The 17,783-nt window shown below is 43.5% G+C and overlaps 1 protein-coding gene across 1 annotated transcript in view; it reads left to right on the plus strand.

Moving 5' to 3' along the window:
• Positions 1–17,783, plus strand: part of DSTYK (dual serine/threonine and tyrosine protein kinase) — a 70,832-nt gene that overhangs the window by 29,816 nt on the left and 23,233 nt on the right. The window contains exon 3 of the mRNA XM_075910508.2: positions 12,329–12,992. Coding sequence (XP_075766623.2) covers positions 12,329–12,992 — 664 coding nt within the window. The remainder of the gene's footprint in view (positions 1–12,328; positions 12,993–17,783) is intronic.

A 17,783-nucleotide genomic window follows, 5' to 3' on the forward strand; every position in this document is an offset into this window, starting at 1 on the left:
CACACAAATAAGGATGATGATGATAATAATAAACAAATGCTAAACAAAGTCATGAGATCAACATTTAGTTTAATTGTACATTTAAAAACAAAAATCACTTTTTAGAATTAAAAAAAGTTACTTTAATGGAATTTTCTCACAGAACCCTTATTTTTACTTCTGAACCCCAGGGTTCCACGGAACACCATTTGGGAAACACTGGATTAGAGAAACAAAGCTAGTGAGCTGCTAGTCACAATAGCATACTGAGAGAAATCATCACTCCAAAGTATAATTGTCCACACTAGTTTATTTTTTCCCAGAGGTACAGAGCATCCCAATGCCTGTTGAGCCCTCTTGATCTGAAGGAGCTCAACACTTTTGAAAAATCAAGCTGCAAATGTACACTCACTCTAGTTGCTTCCTGTGCTGTTCCTGATAGTCTCCTCCTCCCCCCCCCCCCCTTTTAACCCCTACCCTCTCAACAGCATGCTCATCTAGATTAGTACTTACCTTACTGCCAGGTATTTTGTTAATGACTCCATCTTCCCCTTACTAGACACGCTGGAGAAACATTGTGTGTGCTACTATTCTGTAAAAATGAGAATGGGCTGGACAGTGGCTTTGCCTTATGGACTCTGAAAGCCTGCTTGCTAGACCAACATTGGAATTCAGTAGAACTCGCTCTGCATCTGACTTGCATCTTGCTCATAATGGTCAGAACCTCAACTTCAATTTCTTAATGTTTACCAGTAGAATTCCATCTTGATCTTGGAAATGTTGACCCGTCCATTGCTTGTGTTGGATGTTGTATGAGTTTAAGCATGTTGCTCAGATACTTTTTAATGACATAGGTGCCTAATCCAAACCTGCCTAACCAAGTCTTATTTTTCTATAAAGAACAGAGAGGACCTTAAGCGACAGTACATTATTGCAGGTTCTGTGAGGCTCTGTAGGAACACAGATGATCTGGCGTGTAAGTAATCTCAACTAGGGATGTAATAGTGTACTCGACTAAACGATTAACCAATAAGCAGGTGCATATTGGCTTCACAGAAAGAAGAGCCAGGAACCGGACTCTTCATGGGTATGGTGGTTTGGGAGCACATTTTTTTGCTGGAAAGTATATTTGCTCTTAAGCATATTTATAATGTAAATGGCCCCAGAAAACCCTACATTTGGTACAGCTATTCTGCTCCTGGTGGATCACTTGTACAGAAGAATGCATGTGGATCACAGAGGAATAATTAATCTAACAGGACAGATTTATGGTGAAAGCAAACACTTGTTAATTTTGCTATGTCCTTAGTGCTTCCAGGCCCCAACTGAGATTTCTGAAATATTGTGCATTGCTGTGGAAACTGACAAGTAGGCATAAATGCAGACTGAAAACTTCTTCTATACCCTAGATCACAGGTCAGTCTTGCTTTGTGCTTCACTCTTGATGGGGTGACTTGCTTACCTTTGTGTGCAGATGTCTGGGGTTAATAGGTGCTGACACTTAGATTATTTGGAATTTCCTGTATGTCTTTACTATGCAGCTTTTAGCGACAAGACTGTCAGCACGTTTGTTGATAAAATACTCCCTCTCCTTTCCCCCTCCCCCCCCCATGAGGGGGTTTCTGCAATGTTCACACTTTCACTTGTCATAGCAAAACTTCATTGTTCTCGAGGTAGAGGTTTAAGCACCCGTGAATGACAAGCTTTGTCCATCAAGTGCAGGTGCAGTTAGTCTTAGGAACCCTTGCTTGCCCCATGCACTCAATACAGGAGGCCCCAAGATGTGACTACCTGAGTTCCAATAAAAAAACCACTTGCAACCTCTTTTTATAAGTGCAGAAGGGGCCAGAAACTCCTAACTTCCATCGTCGGCCTGTATTTACGATGGCTCATGGCGCCTACCATAAATGCAGGTTCAAGTTCTGATGCCCCCCACTTGTGACTTCCTCCGGAACCAATCACATCACAAGTCAGGGACCTCCTGTACTTCAGGTCATCATTTTTTAAAGGGGAAAGGGACAATATAGTTTGTTCCATGGGTAACAAAACTAGGTGGGTGAGTAACTTTGCTGAATTGGCTTTGCTGATATTGCTTGGGTACCAGTGCAATGCTGTTACATTTGAATTCTCCTCATCATTTGTCCATTACAGCTGACCATGAACATGGCTGCACATCCACTTGGTGTTAATTGTTGTAGAGAGCATTCTAAGCAAAGGCTGTGAAGCGTACATTTGTCTCCAGTCGTCTTTTTGAGAGCAGTTCTGATGTTAGAACATAAGAACGGCTGTACTGGGTCAGACCAAAGGTCCATCTAGCCCAGTAGCCTGTCTGCTGACAGTGGCCAGCACCAGGTGCCCCAGAGAGGGTGGACCGAAGACAATAATCAAGCGATTCTGTCTCCTGCCATCCTTCTCCAGCCTCTGACAAACAGAGGCCAGGGACACCAATTCTATCCCCTGGCTAATAGCCTTTTATGGACGTAACCTCCAGGAAATTATCTAGCTTCTCTTTAAACTCTATTATAGTCCTAGCCTTCACAGCCTCCTCTGGCAAGGAGTTCCACATGTTGACTACACGCTGTGTGAAGAAGAACTTTCTTTTATTAGTTTTAAGCCTGCTACCCATTAATTTCATTCTGTGTCCTCTAGTTTTTCTATTATGGAAACTAATAAATAACTTTTCTTTATCCGCCCTCTCCACACCACTCATGATTTTCTATACCTCCTATCATATCCCCCCTCAGCCTCCTCTTTTCTAAACTGAAAAGTCCCAGTCACTTTAACCTCTCCTCATATGGGACCTGTTTCAAACCCCCTAATCATTTTAGTTGCCCTTTTCTGAACCCTTTCCAAGGCCAAAATATCTTTTTTGAGGTGAGGAGACCACATCTGAACACAGTATTCAAGATGTGGGCATACCATAGTTTTATGCAGGGGCAGTAAGATATTCTGTCTTATTTTCTATCCCTTTCTTAATAATTCCTAGCATCCTATTTGCCTTTTTGACCACCGCTGCACACTGTGTGGAAACTTTCAGAGAACTATCCACGATAACTCCAAGATTTTTCCTGATTTGTCATAGCCAAATTAGCCCCCATCATACTGTACCTATAGTTGGGGTTATTTTTCCTCAATGTGCATTACTTTACACTTATCCACATGAAATTTCATATGCCATTTTGTTGCCCAATCGCTCAGTTTGGTGAGATCTTTTTGGAGTTCCTCACAGTCTGCTTCTGTCTTGACTATCCTAAACAGTTTGCTGATGATACCAAACTTAACCACCTCACTGCTTACCCCTTTCTCCACATCATTTATGAATAAATTGAAAAGGATTGGTCCCAGGACTGACCCTTGGGGGACACCACTAGTTACCCCTCTCCATTCTGAAAATTTACCATTTATTCCTACCCTTTGTTTCCTGTCTTTTAACCAGTTCTCAATCCAAAAAAGGACCTTCCCACTTATCCCATGGGCATGTAATTTACACAAGAGCCTTTGGTGAGGGACCTTGTCAAAGGCTTTCTGAAAATCTAAGTATATTATATCTACTGGATCCCCCTTGTCCGCATGTTGTTAACCCCTTCAGAGAACTCTAATAGATTAGTAAGACATGATTTCCCTTTACAGGAACCATGTTGACTTTTGTCCAACAAATTATGTTCTTCTACGTGCCTCACAATTTTATTCTTTACAATTTTTTTGACTAATTTGCCCGCTACTGAAGTTAGGCTTACTGGTCTGTAATTGCCAGGTTCGCCTCTAGAGTCCTTTTAAAATATTGGTGTCACGTTGGCTACCTTCCAGACATTAGGTACGGAAGCAGATTAAAGGCTAGGTTACAAACCACAGATAATAGTTCAGCAATTTCCCATTTGAGTTTTTAGAACCCTTGGATGAATGCCATCCGGTCCCGGAGATTTGTTAACATTAAGTTTTCTATTTGTTCCAAAACCTCCTCTAATGACACTTCAATCCAGGACAGTTCCTCAGATTCATCACCCTCAAAGGACTGTGCAGATTTGGGAATCTCCCCAATGTCCTCAGCCGTGAAGACTGAAGCAAAGAAATCATTTAGTTTCTCTGCAATGGCTTTTTCGTCCTTGATTGCTCCTTTTATATCTCGATCATCTAGGTTTTTTTTTTAGCAGGCTTCCTGCTTCTAATGTACTTAATAAAATTTTTTTTCTTTTTGAGTTTTTGGCTAGCTGTTCCTCAATCTTTTTTTGCTTTTCTTATAAAATTTTTACACTTGATTTGACAGTGTTTATGTTCCTTTCTATTTATCTCACTAGGATTGGACTTCCACTTCTTAAAAGATACCTTTTTGTCCCTCACTGCTTCTTTTACATGGTGGTTAAGCCACGGTGATTCTTTTTTAGGTCTCTTGCTATGTTCTTTAATTTGGGGTATACATTTAAGTTGGGCCTCTATTATGGTGTCTCTAAAAAGTTTCCATGCAGTTTGCAGGGATTTGGCTCTAGTCATTGTGCCTTTTAATTTCTGTTTAACTAACCTCATTTTTGTGTAATTAAATGCCAGGGTGCTGGACTGCTGAGGTGTTCTTCCCACCACAGGAATCTTAATTGTTATATTATGGTCACTATTCCCAAGCAGTCCTGTAACGGTTATCTCCTGGACCTGATCCTGCGCTCCACTCAGGACTAAATTGAGAATTGCCTCTCCCCTTGTGGGTTCCTGCACCAGCTGCTCCAAGAAGCAGTCATTTAAGCCATTGAGAAATTTTATCTCCGCTTCTCTTCCTGAGGTGACATGTATCCAGTCAGTATGGGGATAATTAAAATCCTCCAGTATTATAGAGTTCTTTATTTTGGTAGCCTCTCTAATCTCCCTCAGCATTTCAATGTCAGTATCGCTGTCCTGGTCAGGTGGTCGGTAATATATCCCTACTGCTAATTTCTTATTATTGGAGCATGGAATTACTATCCATAGCGATTCTGTGGAACATGTTGATTCATTTAATATTTTTATTTCATTTGATTCTACATTATCTTTCACATACAGTGCCACTCCGCCACCCACCCGGCCTGCTCTATCCTTTCGATATATTTTATATCCTGGTATGATTGTGTCCCACAGATTTTTCTCATTCCACCAGGTTTCAGTGATGCCTATTATGTCAATCTCCTCCTTTAATACGAGGTACTCTAGTTCACCCATCTTATTAGTCAGACTCCTAGCATTTGTGTAGAAGCACTTTAAAAATTTGCCACTGCTTATTTGTCTGCCCTTCCCTGATGTTTGGTTTTTGACTGGCCAAGTCCCAAGGGTTGGCCTACTCTGTGAAGGAAGATGCTTGGAAGCAAGTCTCAGAGCCTGGATCAAGTGACTCAGGCGTGTGCTACAGAGCTAAAATAGCAATGTAAACTCTTTTTGGATTTGTCTGGAACCTGTGCTCTCCGACCCAGCAGGCAGGAGGGGCCTTTAAGCCCAAGATCCAGACGGAGCTTGAATATCTTCACAGCTGTCCTCTAGCCTTCTACTCAAGCTGAAATCAGTTGACCTGGGCTCTGAGGTTTACTGCCTTGTGCAGTATAGATATACTGTGTGTGGCTGGATTCTGACTGAATCTTTCCTCCAAACCCCAATATGGTACTACTGCATTTAAGCTAGCCTGAGGGACTCTTGCTAAGTGCTTCTGCTGTGCACCAGATTAAATGTCTAAGTGCATTTCTGTTTAGGTCTTACACTGGGCCTGCCAATGTGAGATCTGTGCTGGGAGGGTGTTCAGAAGAACAATCACTGTGAAACTTGTATTTCCTTCCACCATATCTAGTTACCCCAGACTCTGGGGCTGGTGCTTTGCTCTGAATGTTCCTACTTTCAGTTTTGCTGGCTTAGTGATCTGTGTGTCTCAGATTCTGTGGGCATTTTTGCAGTAAGTTGAGAAGAGTCTAGTGTGTTAACACAGTTCAAACTTGTTTCCTATCTCTTGTGTGTTGATCTGTAGACTTTTGTGTAATTGGCCCTTTTCTGGGTGGGAGACCACAAACCTCCATAGTGGAGCAGAATTCCTATTTGACACAGAAGGTCTTTATCCAAAGAAACAAAGTAGCACTAACAGCTTTTATTTGCAGAGGGTGATGACCTAAATTCCCTGTAAGCTCCGCCGCTGCAGAGCTATCTGTTTAGCTCTGGTGCAGACATTCTGGCAGTCTGCATGGGGTGGGAACTTAGGGCAGCCGGAGGCGGGCTCCCCCACCCTCAGCTGCCTTCCAACTTGCTCCAGCTGGGGCCCATCTGGACTCTGCCATGAGTGGTGCAGCCCAACAGCATCTGGTTGTTGATCAAGTTATTGCATTATGGTAGACCCTTTCTTGGAATTAGAAGGTTACTGTAATTGGGTTAGTACTTGAGTGAAATACTGAGTTGAGTGCAAGTAGATTATGCCTAGTGAAAGTCACCAGTAAACACTAGGTTAACAAAGGATCACCACGGAGTACCTCTAACTACAGAAGTCTTTCCTCAAAATAAATGGAAAATGAGTGTCCCAGATATAAGTGTAAGTGTGTGTGTGTGTGTGTGTGTGTGTGTGTGTACAAGAGTCCTATTAGAAGTACTGGATGAGACTTATTTGCTGCTGACGAGGATGGTATATGAGAACATGAAAATTCCTTGCCAATCTTTTTTATCCTGCAGTACAATGCAAGAGTAAAAGATAAAGATCTTCAGTTGCTTGTCTCTTCTCCCATATGTATTTGTCTATAGAATCTTTCCCTTTTACCCGTATGTTTAATTTTATTTTATTACTGGAGCTAGTGTCTGAGCTTCTACAGAATTTAGTTGAGAGAAATATGCACAGGCGGTCCCAGAGAGGAAAATGGCATTCCAAATTGGCTTACTTGTATTAGTTCTTACATTGACAATACCTATTCAGTTGTCAGGCAATGTTCTCCCAAGAAGCAGAATTGTAACCCAGATACTTGTGTAATTGGTGTTCAGGTCTCCAAGGCATCAAGTCTTCATTTAGGTAGGGTTTTAACTTCAGGAAAACATGAATGTAATTATTTTACAATAATGTTTTGAAAGCTTTTGTCAAATACTGCAAAGCATACTTACTGTCAGCTCTAATGTAGTGAGGACTGACTTAGGGTTCCAAGATATTTCCATGAATCCCCATATGACTCTAGCTAGCAACAGTCCTCTTAGTGAAATAGACCTAAAAAATGATTCTAGAGCACCAGAGGTGTATGTGATGCAGGGCACATGCAAGAATACTAGATGGCTGCCTTAAAGGGTTTGTAATCCAAGATTTAAGAAGATGATGCTGAATAGCACATGGAAATATTCAGAGAAGTTCCATAAATTGGAGTACATTACCTCACGACAGTAAAGAAAACAAATGCTGCTAATGTTGCCGGAAAACCTTACAAAGCAGAGACCAGTTGCTCGTACTGCATTTTATTGGGTTTTTGTTTTTTTTTTTCTTTTTGCCCGTCTCCTAGAGACAGCACTGGCTTCCTCCTTTGTTTATAGACATCCATATGAGTCATCTGTCAATGTGAATATTGCAGAATTGTCCATCCAATTTTTCTGTAACTTGTACTCTTGTTTAGCTACGTGGTTCGGAGTCCCATGACAATCATAACAAGCAAAATGCTGGCAAGACTTCTTTTTAGGGAGAAAAATGGGAAACCATTGGAGTCTTTCATTAGAGTAAAAAAAATGACTAAATTCCTAGTCAAAAGCTCAGAGTGGCTCCTTCTGGTGCACAGTAAAGATCTCACTTTCATTTCTGGATTATGTGGGCGTTTCTCTTGAACTCTTAAAGCCTTTCAGACACACCCAAATGGAAATATTTAACTCTTCATCAAATGCAAATACAGCTTGTTTCAGAGCTGGCTATTCATTGTAAGTTAAGTATTAGCTCTTCCAAGTGGCGGAGTCAACCAGTGGAGCATCAGGATGCAGGCCATCCAGGATAGGAATGTAAAATCCTGTTTGTTTATTTTTTGTTTAAATTGATGTAATGGTCTAAACATAATGTTTAACCTATTAACTGATTAAAGGAGGCACATGGTGCGTGTGCTTCCCCCCCCTCCCCGGCTGAGGCCCAACGAGAGCATTTCTCCTCTCTGCCCCTGCCTGCAGGGCGTTGGGGCTTGCCAGACAGGGGCCGCTCTGCATGACAAGAGTAGCTCCTGTCTGTGGTGGGACCCCCTACAAGGCTAGAACAGCCCCTTACCTGTTGCAGGTGGTGAGCTGCTCCAGCCCCCACCACTTCCCTTCTCCCTAAGAACCTTGCTCATGATCCTAACAGCCTCACCCTAATTTTAAAAATAAAATACACTACTTAGTAGCGAAGTTATCTTTTCTTTTAGACTGTTACATCTACATTGGTTTATTGTGTTAGAATCCTAGAATGCTAGAACTGGAAGGGACTTCCAAGAGGTCATCAGGTACAGTCCCCTGCCCTCACGGTGGGACCAAGCAATATCTAAGATCCCTGACAGATGTCTGTCTAACCTGCTCTTAAATACCTCCAATGATCCATTAAGCCACCATGTAGTTATAAAACAGTTTAAAAGCTCAAAGTGTCCAGTCAGGGAAGGCATCATTTTAACACTATCTGTACCTTTGGAGAAAGGAACGGAAAATCCTTACTAACTTCCCTCACTACTTTGTTGACCTTGAACCAAATCTTTAAGGACCATTGGTGGTTTTTTGTTTTTGTTTTTTTTCCCCAGTCACTATTCATTCAAACATATTAAAAACAGTTTTTAACCTTTTCTCCTAGGTTCAGAAATGAAATACACATGCATAGCAGTCAGGTAAAGTTTAGGTTGTATGTGGACAGGCAGAGCATCTTTACAATTTTGGCTAGAAGCATCAGAAGTTCTTTGATCCGTTTTGCAGTTATGTACTGGTCTTTTTAGACCAGCTGTACATAGATACTGTATGACTGACACACATGGAACATTGTGCATCAATCCTCTGTTCATCTAGTTAATTCCCCGAATAGACTATCCACTGCTGCTACACTTAGCCATTGTCATTTATGCAATAAAAAAACTAAGTGAACATTATGACAGCGGAGTTAATTACTGGGACAATATAAAGAGACCAGTTCAGACTAGCCCACTTGAGTGATCAGTCTAAGTCATACGTTTCTGATGAGTTATTCATGGACATCAATAATCACTGCAACCCAGTAAGAACTCCAGTCCCATTTGGGCCAGTCACTTAACTTATGTGGAATCCACCCCCAGCTGTACCTGAGATACTTACCATGTTTTCTGAAATGCATTGAGCTGTATAAATTAGTGATATAGGGCTGTGTTTTTTCTTATTGGTGAAATGCCTTGGTGAATTGGAAGGGGAGAGATGGGTAAGGGATGTTAATGGGTTAGCATAACCCTTAATAGGTGATGCTTACTGAGTAACAATTAACTGGTAGTTGGGGAGCTCCCCTGCTGGGCCCTAGTTTGGGGTGCTGACTCGTAGCCCACGTGGGTTGAGAGCCGGCAGTTCTGTGTGGGGCTGGAAGCAGCTGGGCTGGAGTAGTTTCTGCCCGCAGGGGGCCTGAAGCCTTCCCCCTGACCTCATTTTATCAGTTTACTGGTTATTTAAATGGGATTTTTACAGCCCTATTCAGAAGCATTGCAGGTGGAGCTTGGTCCTGCCTTGAGGGCGGGGGGCTGGACTCGATGACCTCTTGAGGTCCCTTCCAATCCTATTATTCTATGATTCTATGCCTGGTTGGCAGTGGGGGTGGAAATAGTTATAGGGTAGCCTTTTCTCTAGGTAACTAGTTCAGAGCCAGCTCTGTGCAGTACAGGTTGGACCTCCCTGGTCCAGCACCCTGGGGACCTGACCAGTCCCAGACAAGGGAGTTTGTCAGACCAGGGAAGGTCTGGGTCCAAAGGGAGTCAGCCTCTCAGCTGGGTTCTTCTCCCCAGCTACCTGGCACTTCTGTGCCTGGCCCCCGAGCTCCAGTGGTGCTTGTAAGCCCTGCCAGCACTTACAGTTCTGCCAATTGTAGGCTCTGCGTTCTTTTCCCTCCTCCTCCCCCCCCCCCCACCCCTGGCCTTCCTGGCCCCTCCAGCATCCTGGCTGGCTGTGGAGTGTGATGCCCCAGGGCCTCAGCTGGTCTGACCATCCAGTTCTGCTCCCAGCTGCTGGTAAACTCTGTGCTGGGTGTGTCTAGTTCAGCGACATCTGTGGTCCTGCATTTACTCTGGTGTGAGAATTTGGCATTACCATACATCTAATGAGTTCATTGGTTGCAATGTATTGTCTGTTTTCCAGAACTTTGTGGAAACTAACTGCCCTTTGTTGGCATTCTAGAAATGGTCAGAATAGGCCAGGGAGGCTGAACTCCTGTTTTGCTCTAAATGTCCCTTCCAAGATCTGGTTGAGTGCCTCTAGCAGATAGCAGAGCGAACAGCACAAGTTTCCCTGAGCTCTTCTTGTGTTGTGGATCAAATAACTTCATTCTCCAGGCTGGCAGCGTACTCTCACTAATAACCATCCTGAAAATCATCCCAGTACTGTAGAAGGTCTTAAAGGCTGAACCACAAATACATTGATCTTGAGTCAGTGACTTCAATAGCTTCAATTAACTTGAAAACATTCTAACCATATCTCAGCGAGATATGATGAGTGAAAATGAAGTGACTCGAGTGGCAAGGCTGAAATATTAAAGCGAGCAAAGATATTTAGTCTCTGTTCTCATAATCTTTCACAGTGAAATGAAAGTCAGTTCTCGCAAGAGAGAAAGAGGCTTGAGATCTAAAATAAAACCATGTATCTTATACTGCCATGTGAAACTTGGGCTAGATTTGAACCTTGTATGTTGATTCCAGGGCTTCATTGGCTAATATTGTTATAGACCCTAAAAAGAATGAGAAATGATCTTGAATAATGACTTATATAGGCTAATAGAAGGATCTTGGAGAAGCTGCAACCAGCCCCATGGACTCATGGTTATTGCATGTTTCTAGACCAGGGGTCAGTAACCCCTGGCACGTGCCACAAGCGGCATATGTGCGTCCCTGGAGCTGCCTCCTCCTTTGGAAGGGTCGCGAGGCTGGGCCTGTTCTGCAGAGCCGAGGTTGTGCAGCCGGCGCACGTGGCATGCTGGGGCCCGGGCTGTGCCACGCTGCTCCCTATAAGCTGTGTGTGGGTGCAGGGAGTCCCTTTCCCAGTGCTCCACTGTGCCTAGCAGGGCTGGCGCCAGCCCTGGGCTCTGCCTCTCCCAGGCCCGGAGCCGCAGGCAAAGTGCTGGGCCACGCAGGGAAGAGACTATGCTTCCCCCTCCCCACCTCTCCTCACCCCAGCTGCCCTGCTAGTGTGCATTAACTGAAGAAGGATGTGGGGCAGGATGGGAGGGGGTAGGGGTTGCACTGAGGGGGATGAGGTGATGCAAGGGATCAGGCTGGGGGGATCCTGGGGCTGGAGCGAGGGAAGATGTGAGGAGGAGGGATACAACTTTACTTTGCAGAATCTGCACTTCATCCTCTCACCTTTTCTGCGTTATTGCCCCCAAACTCCCTTCCAGGTACTGTCCTCCTCACCATGTCCTGCACATTGAACCCCTCACTTTTTTGTTCCCATCCCAGAGCCGGAGGGGGTCCACAAAATCCACTAACTCTAGAACCCCAGAAAAGTAAAGTAAATCTGGCCTATGGGAAGCCCTATACCTCACTCCTTCCTGTCTCTTCTCTTCACCTCGTGGGGGACTAGAGTGCCAGAAGTGTGAGGCATCTCGGTTGGGGGCCACATCAATGAGGGTTGGAGGTTTTAGGAGGTTTGTGGTTTTTTTTGCTTTTCCCTTGTGTGGTCCAACACCTTTTTTTTTTTTTTTTTTTTTTTTTTTTTTCCCCTTCTGCAAGTCAGTGACTCCAAATCAAAAAGGTTCCCTACCCCTGCCACAAACGAAGAAAACCTTGAAACCTTTTGTGTTGGACATAATATTTTACTTCATTTAAAATGAAGTTTGATAAATTAACATGAGAGGGTTAAAATGCTTAATCGGTTCAATAATTTAATTACATAATTAGGCCTGAGCCATATTGCTAGTGCTGCAGCTGGGGAGAATGGTTTAATTTAAAGGTGAGTTTCCATTAGCAACTGGTAGTCTGCGGAAAGGTTTGCATTGACCCAGGTGGTCCATGGAGTGCGTGGTGGAGAGAGCCCCTCCCTTCCCGGGAGAACGGGGCAGGAGGATTAAATCTTGGCATGCTGCTTTGGAAAGATTGCTAACCCCGTTATAGACCATGAAATGAATCCTGCCAAGGGGATGAGTTTTCAGTGCAAAGAGGGAGGATGGGAGGGTTCTCAGCAAGGGTTAATTGCTAAAACTTAAAATCATTTGTGATTCTTTCAGGAGGTGGACGTTGTGGTAGCCCCATGTCGGGGATTCCAGTCTGCAGAGGTCATCTTGGGAGAGTATGTGAACAATGTCCTACCTGTCGTCACCTTTGCCATCAGTGAGGCAAAACTCTCAGCATCTGATGAACGTGAACTGCGGGAAATAAAAGAGAAATTCTCTTTGCCTGTTTTCTTTTGCAAAGTGCCAGAGTCCGAGGCTGAGCTGATCTCTCCCAAGAAGGCTGAGAATGAGAAGTCATCCCTGTATTGTCAGCTGATGGACCTAGACTATCTGAGTACTAACCACTGCAGCTGTGGGGCCCCTAGTTCTGATGCCAAAGCCCAGAGCATGCTGGTGGAGCAGGTCGAGAAATTCCGCCTCCTGAGCACTTTCTCCAGGCAGGTACTGCAGAAGCACCTGGTGGATGCAGCCACCATTCTGAACCTGGTGCACTGCCGCTGCTTGGACATCTTCATCAACCAGGCTTTTGATATGCAGCGAGACTTGCAGATCACCCCAAAACGGCTGGAGTACACCCGCAAAAAGGAGAATGAGCTCTATGAGTCTCTGATGGCTATTGCTAATCGCAAGCAAGAGGAGATGAAGGACATGATCATAGAGACTCTCAATAACATGAAAGAGGAGCTGCTGGAAGATGCTGCTAACATGGAATTCAAAGGTAATGTCTGAACTCCTTGCCAGAGGATGGTGTGAAGTCCAAGACTGTAAGAGGGTTTAAAAAAAAAAAAAAAAAGCTAGATAAACTGTAGAGCATAGGTCATCAGTAGCTGCTAGCCAGGATGGGCAGGGAAGAGGTTCCTCCGCTCATGCCGGTTCTGCTCTGATTCTGCTTTTGAAATGTACAAGAGCCTGCTCCACACTCCCTGTGGGGCTTCTGCTTTTGAACTGGAGCAAGAGCCCAGAAGGGCTTTTGCTACAGTTCAAAGGCAGAGGTGCCCTTATTGACTAATTGAACAGTTGATGGAAATCCCATCGACTATTCGATTAGTTAATGAATCTAAATTTAACATCCCTAATATAAAAGGGATGTCCGGTTTAGGGTTACAACTAACCATTTAACCAGTAAGTGGATGCTTATCTGTGAATGGTATCAGTTACACTCAGCAAAGCTGCCTCCCTGGGTGTTGAGCAGGCAGCCCTTGGCCGCCCCTGTTCTGGAGAGAAGGGTTAACTTCAAAGCCCACAGCAAAACTTGATACTGAAGAACCTGCAGCACAGGTCACCATGTAACCACTAAGATTTTCAGCAGTTGCACAGTTACCCTATTACATGATTTTTAACATCCCTAGTATAAATGGGGCTCAGAGATCTGCCTTCCTGTATCACCTCTTTTGCATCATCTAGTCTGTAAAGCAAACAATTTGTATAGTTGTCTACACTGGAGTGTTGTTCTCCCCACCCCCCAAGCATATCACAGAAGTAGGCCTTAACACAAGACAAGACCAGGAATGCCAGATTTCTAATTCATTCTGATAGTAACTCATCCTGTGTAGACCAGGACACACTACTTAGGTCTGGCCTGCACTAAAAAGTTAGCTTGACTTGGCTACCTTGTTGAGAAATCCATGCCTGTGAGCAATATAACTGAGCAGATCTAAACTCTGGTGTAGACCTCAATATGTCAATGGAAGAATTCTTCTATCTGTTGTCTCGCAGGGAGGTGGATTTCCCATGCTGACAAGAGCCCTTCCCATGTGTATAGGTACTGGCTGCACAAGACTAGAACAGCACTGGAGCTGTGCCGCTGTTGGGTTTCGGGTGTAGATAAGCTGTAGGCCTTAATGTCCCATCTTGCAATGGGAGACAATAATTGCCGTTCCTCCTTGGGGAATAGTTGTGAGAAGAACTATAGTAAAAATCAACATGCAAAATCAAGAAATGCAGGTTTGTCAACACCAAAGCATTTTACAGATTCATCTTGCCTTTGTCAAATTGTTGGTCAAAAAGCCTAAATTGTTTCAGAATTTTCTTGGAACGTGTCACTCTGACCTCTTGTAATCTACTTCATAGGGAAGTTGCTTTTTTATTTATATATACAAGTTATTTATTTATGCTTTTATTTATATTTGTTTTAATTTATTTTTGTTTATTGATGTGTATTTATTTATTTATATATACATACATAAACAAACTTGTAAAAAGTACTCTAAAACCTTTTGTTTGATCGCAAAATATTGTTTTGACTTTTCAACTGCCAAAATTGAGAAAACAATAGTCCTTTTTAATTGTCAGTGAACTGAAACTTTACTGGTTGGCCTAGCTGTAGTTGTGAGTAATGTTCCCTCTAATGCTTTCCATCCATGTGCATAATGAATTTTATGTGCACCAATATTGAGACTGTGGATGTGCACCAACAATAGAAACAAACCCTATATATTTTTAAAAGTTACTACAGGGATAATTATTCCAGCCAGGACAGATTAGGCATTTTAGAACTCATCACAGTATTCAAATAATTAAATTTAAGCATAACAGAAATAAAAAATTAGGAAATGCATAGACCAGGAGGGAGGCTGGGCGGTGAGTGTGTGTAGGGTTGCCAGGCGCCCGGCATTTTCGCCTCCTGGCCAGGGGAAAAATTCAGAAAATACCAGACATTTTAGGTGTCTGGTATTTCCTGATTTTTTTTTTTTTTTTTTTTAAGTGGACAGGAGCCGAAAATACTGGACTGTCCAGGTGAATACTGGACACCTGGCAACCCTAGTGGCACAAGAATGAGCAGCGCTTGAAAGACAGCTGTGTGGCTACACAGCTTAGAGGGAACTCGGGTTGTGAGGACTAATTGTAAATCTCTTAAAGACTCTACCCTGCACTCCTAGAACTGAAAGTCCCTTTCTTCCCCTTTCATAGGTGAGGTCTGTTCTCTTAAACAGCTTTACAGTATTGAACCCTCAAAATAAAAATAAAACACTTTTGTACAGGTCCCTGGCTACCTTACCACTGTTTTTATTTCCTGTTCACCTTTGGGCTGTCACCTGATGTTGTGACTACGCTGATGTTTCGAAGGATGATATGCAAATTCCACAGGAATTTGCGTATCTTGTTCCGACCTCACTTTCAAAAGTGAAAGGTGTGTGTGTGTGTGTGTGTGTGTGTGTGTGTGTTGCAACCTCCCCTTTTTCGAAAAGCCACATAAAGCTCATTTTTTGAGGAAGAGTGGCTTTTTGAAAAAGGGGGGGAAGGTTTGCCAAAAATTCCGTGTTGTGACTACTTTCACTTTCAAAAACTCTGCTTTTGAAAGTGAAATCGGAAGAAGATATGCCAATTCCCACAGAATTTGCATATCCTCTTTTTGAAACTTCAGCGTAGTCTAGACATAGCCTGAATGTATGATCTAGTTCCTAAAACTGTTTGTTTGCCATGCTCAATGCACGGAAGAACGCATGGTGTGGGTTTTAACTAGCCTGCAGTTTTACTGGTGAGATTACATCCAAAGATCCCATCAGGGGACAAGGCAGTCACGGAGTCCACACTGATCCTTTGTCAATTCTTAGGGTGCTCCAGCTGCAGGAGAAGCCAGCCATCACACTAGACAGTGCCTCCAGTGACCCACTATAATCCTTGCCATTTTGGGGGGTTGAGGTGACCTCTGCAGCAAGACAGCACTGTCATAAAATGCAATTGCTGTGTGGCAGTGTCTGCCTCTGGGTTGCATGTTCCCTGGGATGGGGAAATAGGCATGTTGATCCATCTCTTAAGGAGGGAGCCTTCAGATGCCCTCTGTTACCACTTTGGATCTGGAGCCTAAATCAGTGAATTCCATAGCTGTGCACCTTCCAGAATGTGCAGCCGCTACAGAATTTTCACATGGGTTCTGACTCTGGCTTCCAGGAGCAGAATTCCAGCCTTCCTGTTGCCCAAATCTCAACCTGTAGTCTTCTCTGGGGAAGACAAAAGCCCAAATCAATCTTGACCAATGGGGTGGAATGGGGAAAAATTCTTTCACGGCCCCAGAGCGGTGACTAGCATTGCCCACAGTGTCCTGATAAGGAAGGGTTGGCTGTTGGGAGCTAGAGAGCAGAAAGCGGCCCTTAGCACAGGGCTTCAAATCTTGTGCCAAAACCTGCTCGCTCCTCTGGAAGTTGTGTGGGCAGGAAATCTCCCAGGATTTGGTCCAGCCTGTCCTTTTAGTCCTCTCCCATCATGGAGCAACTGCCAAGCTCAACCCTGGCTTCCCTCTTTTGGAAAGGCCTGCTCTTGCAAACTGAACACCATGGAGGGTGTTCTAGCTTTTGAAGATGCATGTTTTCTCAGTGCACTTTCTAGTGAGATGTAGCTTCTTTTGGTAGCTTTTGGCTCCTGGAGAGACTGGGGTAGACTTTAAGCAACTAACGCTCTGAGTCTTTTTGGTCTGGGGCACTAGGACGGTCCCATGATTAGCAACAAATGGATGCTTTGATGTGGCATATACTTGGAGACTTTCTCTTGCTTGTCCGGCAATGATATGTGGTTACGTTTGGTCCTGCAGGAAGGAACCTTGAGATGGAAATGCCCTTTGAAGTGACATGAAGGGGTTTTCCGCTTCAAACAAAATTGAAAATAGCTTCCGATTGTAAGATTGGAGGAAGTTATTTGCTTTTCTCTTACCTTCAGATAGCACTTAGTGTTCTAAAGAGGCTTTTACGTTTCTAGACTTGCACTTTTGATTTTCTTTTAAAGCTAGGAAACAAATTGCATGCAGACTTCTAGGCGAGCTGGAAGGTGTGGAATAGAGCACCTGCTATCAAGTGGAGGATGAGTATGTGCAATATTATGTAGCCTGATTTTTGTGTGTGTGGTGCAGTCACCATTGGTTAGTGAGAGATTATTCTGTGACTTACAAAACAAACATTCTATCATTTTACGTAAGTACAGCTATCATCACTACCTGTTGCTCTATACTGCAGTGTTGTTTGAGCTAACTCTGCTTGAGGCAGAGTGGTCACACCGAATTTAACACTTACCTGGCGTAGAGTTTTTGTTTTACTTGTCCTGGAGTAATGGACAAGTAAAACATTACTCTGTTCTGCATTACTAGCTTGAACAGAGCAGCATGAAACTTCAGTTTCAATTTAATCATGGCTTTCTACATAAAGATGCATTCTTCTTGGTTGTCTTAACCTTAATACGCATTCCTCAACTCAGGGATGTAGGTTTCATTTTTAGAAGGTACACACTACAGATTTTTAAGTAATTTATTTTGAAAGCCATTCAGATAAGTTGTAGAGCTCTATCAGAAAATGAATGATTGGTTTACTTCATTTATCAAAGGTAACTGAAGCAGTTCACCTCCTAGGCCGTGTCCAGACTCAGGGGGTTTTTCGGGAAAAGTAGCCTTTTCCCGAAAAAAACTTCTCCTGCGTCCAGACTCAAGCCGCGTTCTTTCGAAATTAATTCGAAAGAACGCGGCTTCTCTTTCGATGGCGGTAAACCCCGTTTCACGGGGAAGAACGCCTTCCTTCGAAAGTTC

The sequence above is a fragment of the Pelodiscus sinensis genome, chromosome 27, assembly GCF_052426305.1.
Source record: "Pelodiscus sinensis isolate ZL-2025 chromosome 27, ASM5242630v1, whole genome shotgun sequence".
NCBI classification, from domain to species: domain Eukaryota; kingdom Metazoa; phylum Chordata; order Testudines; family Trionychidae; genus Pelodiscus; species Pelodiscus sinensis.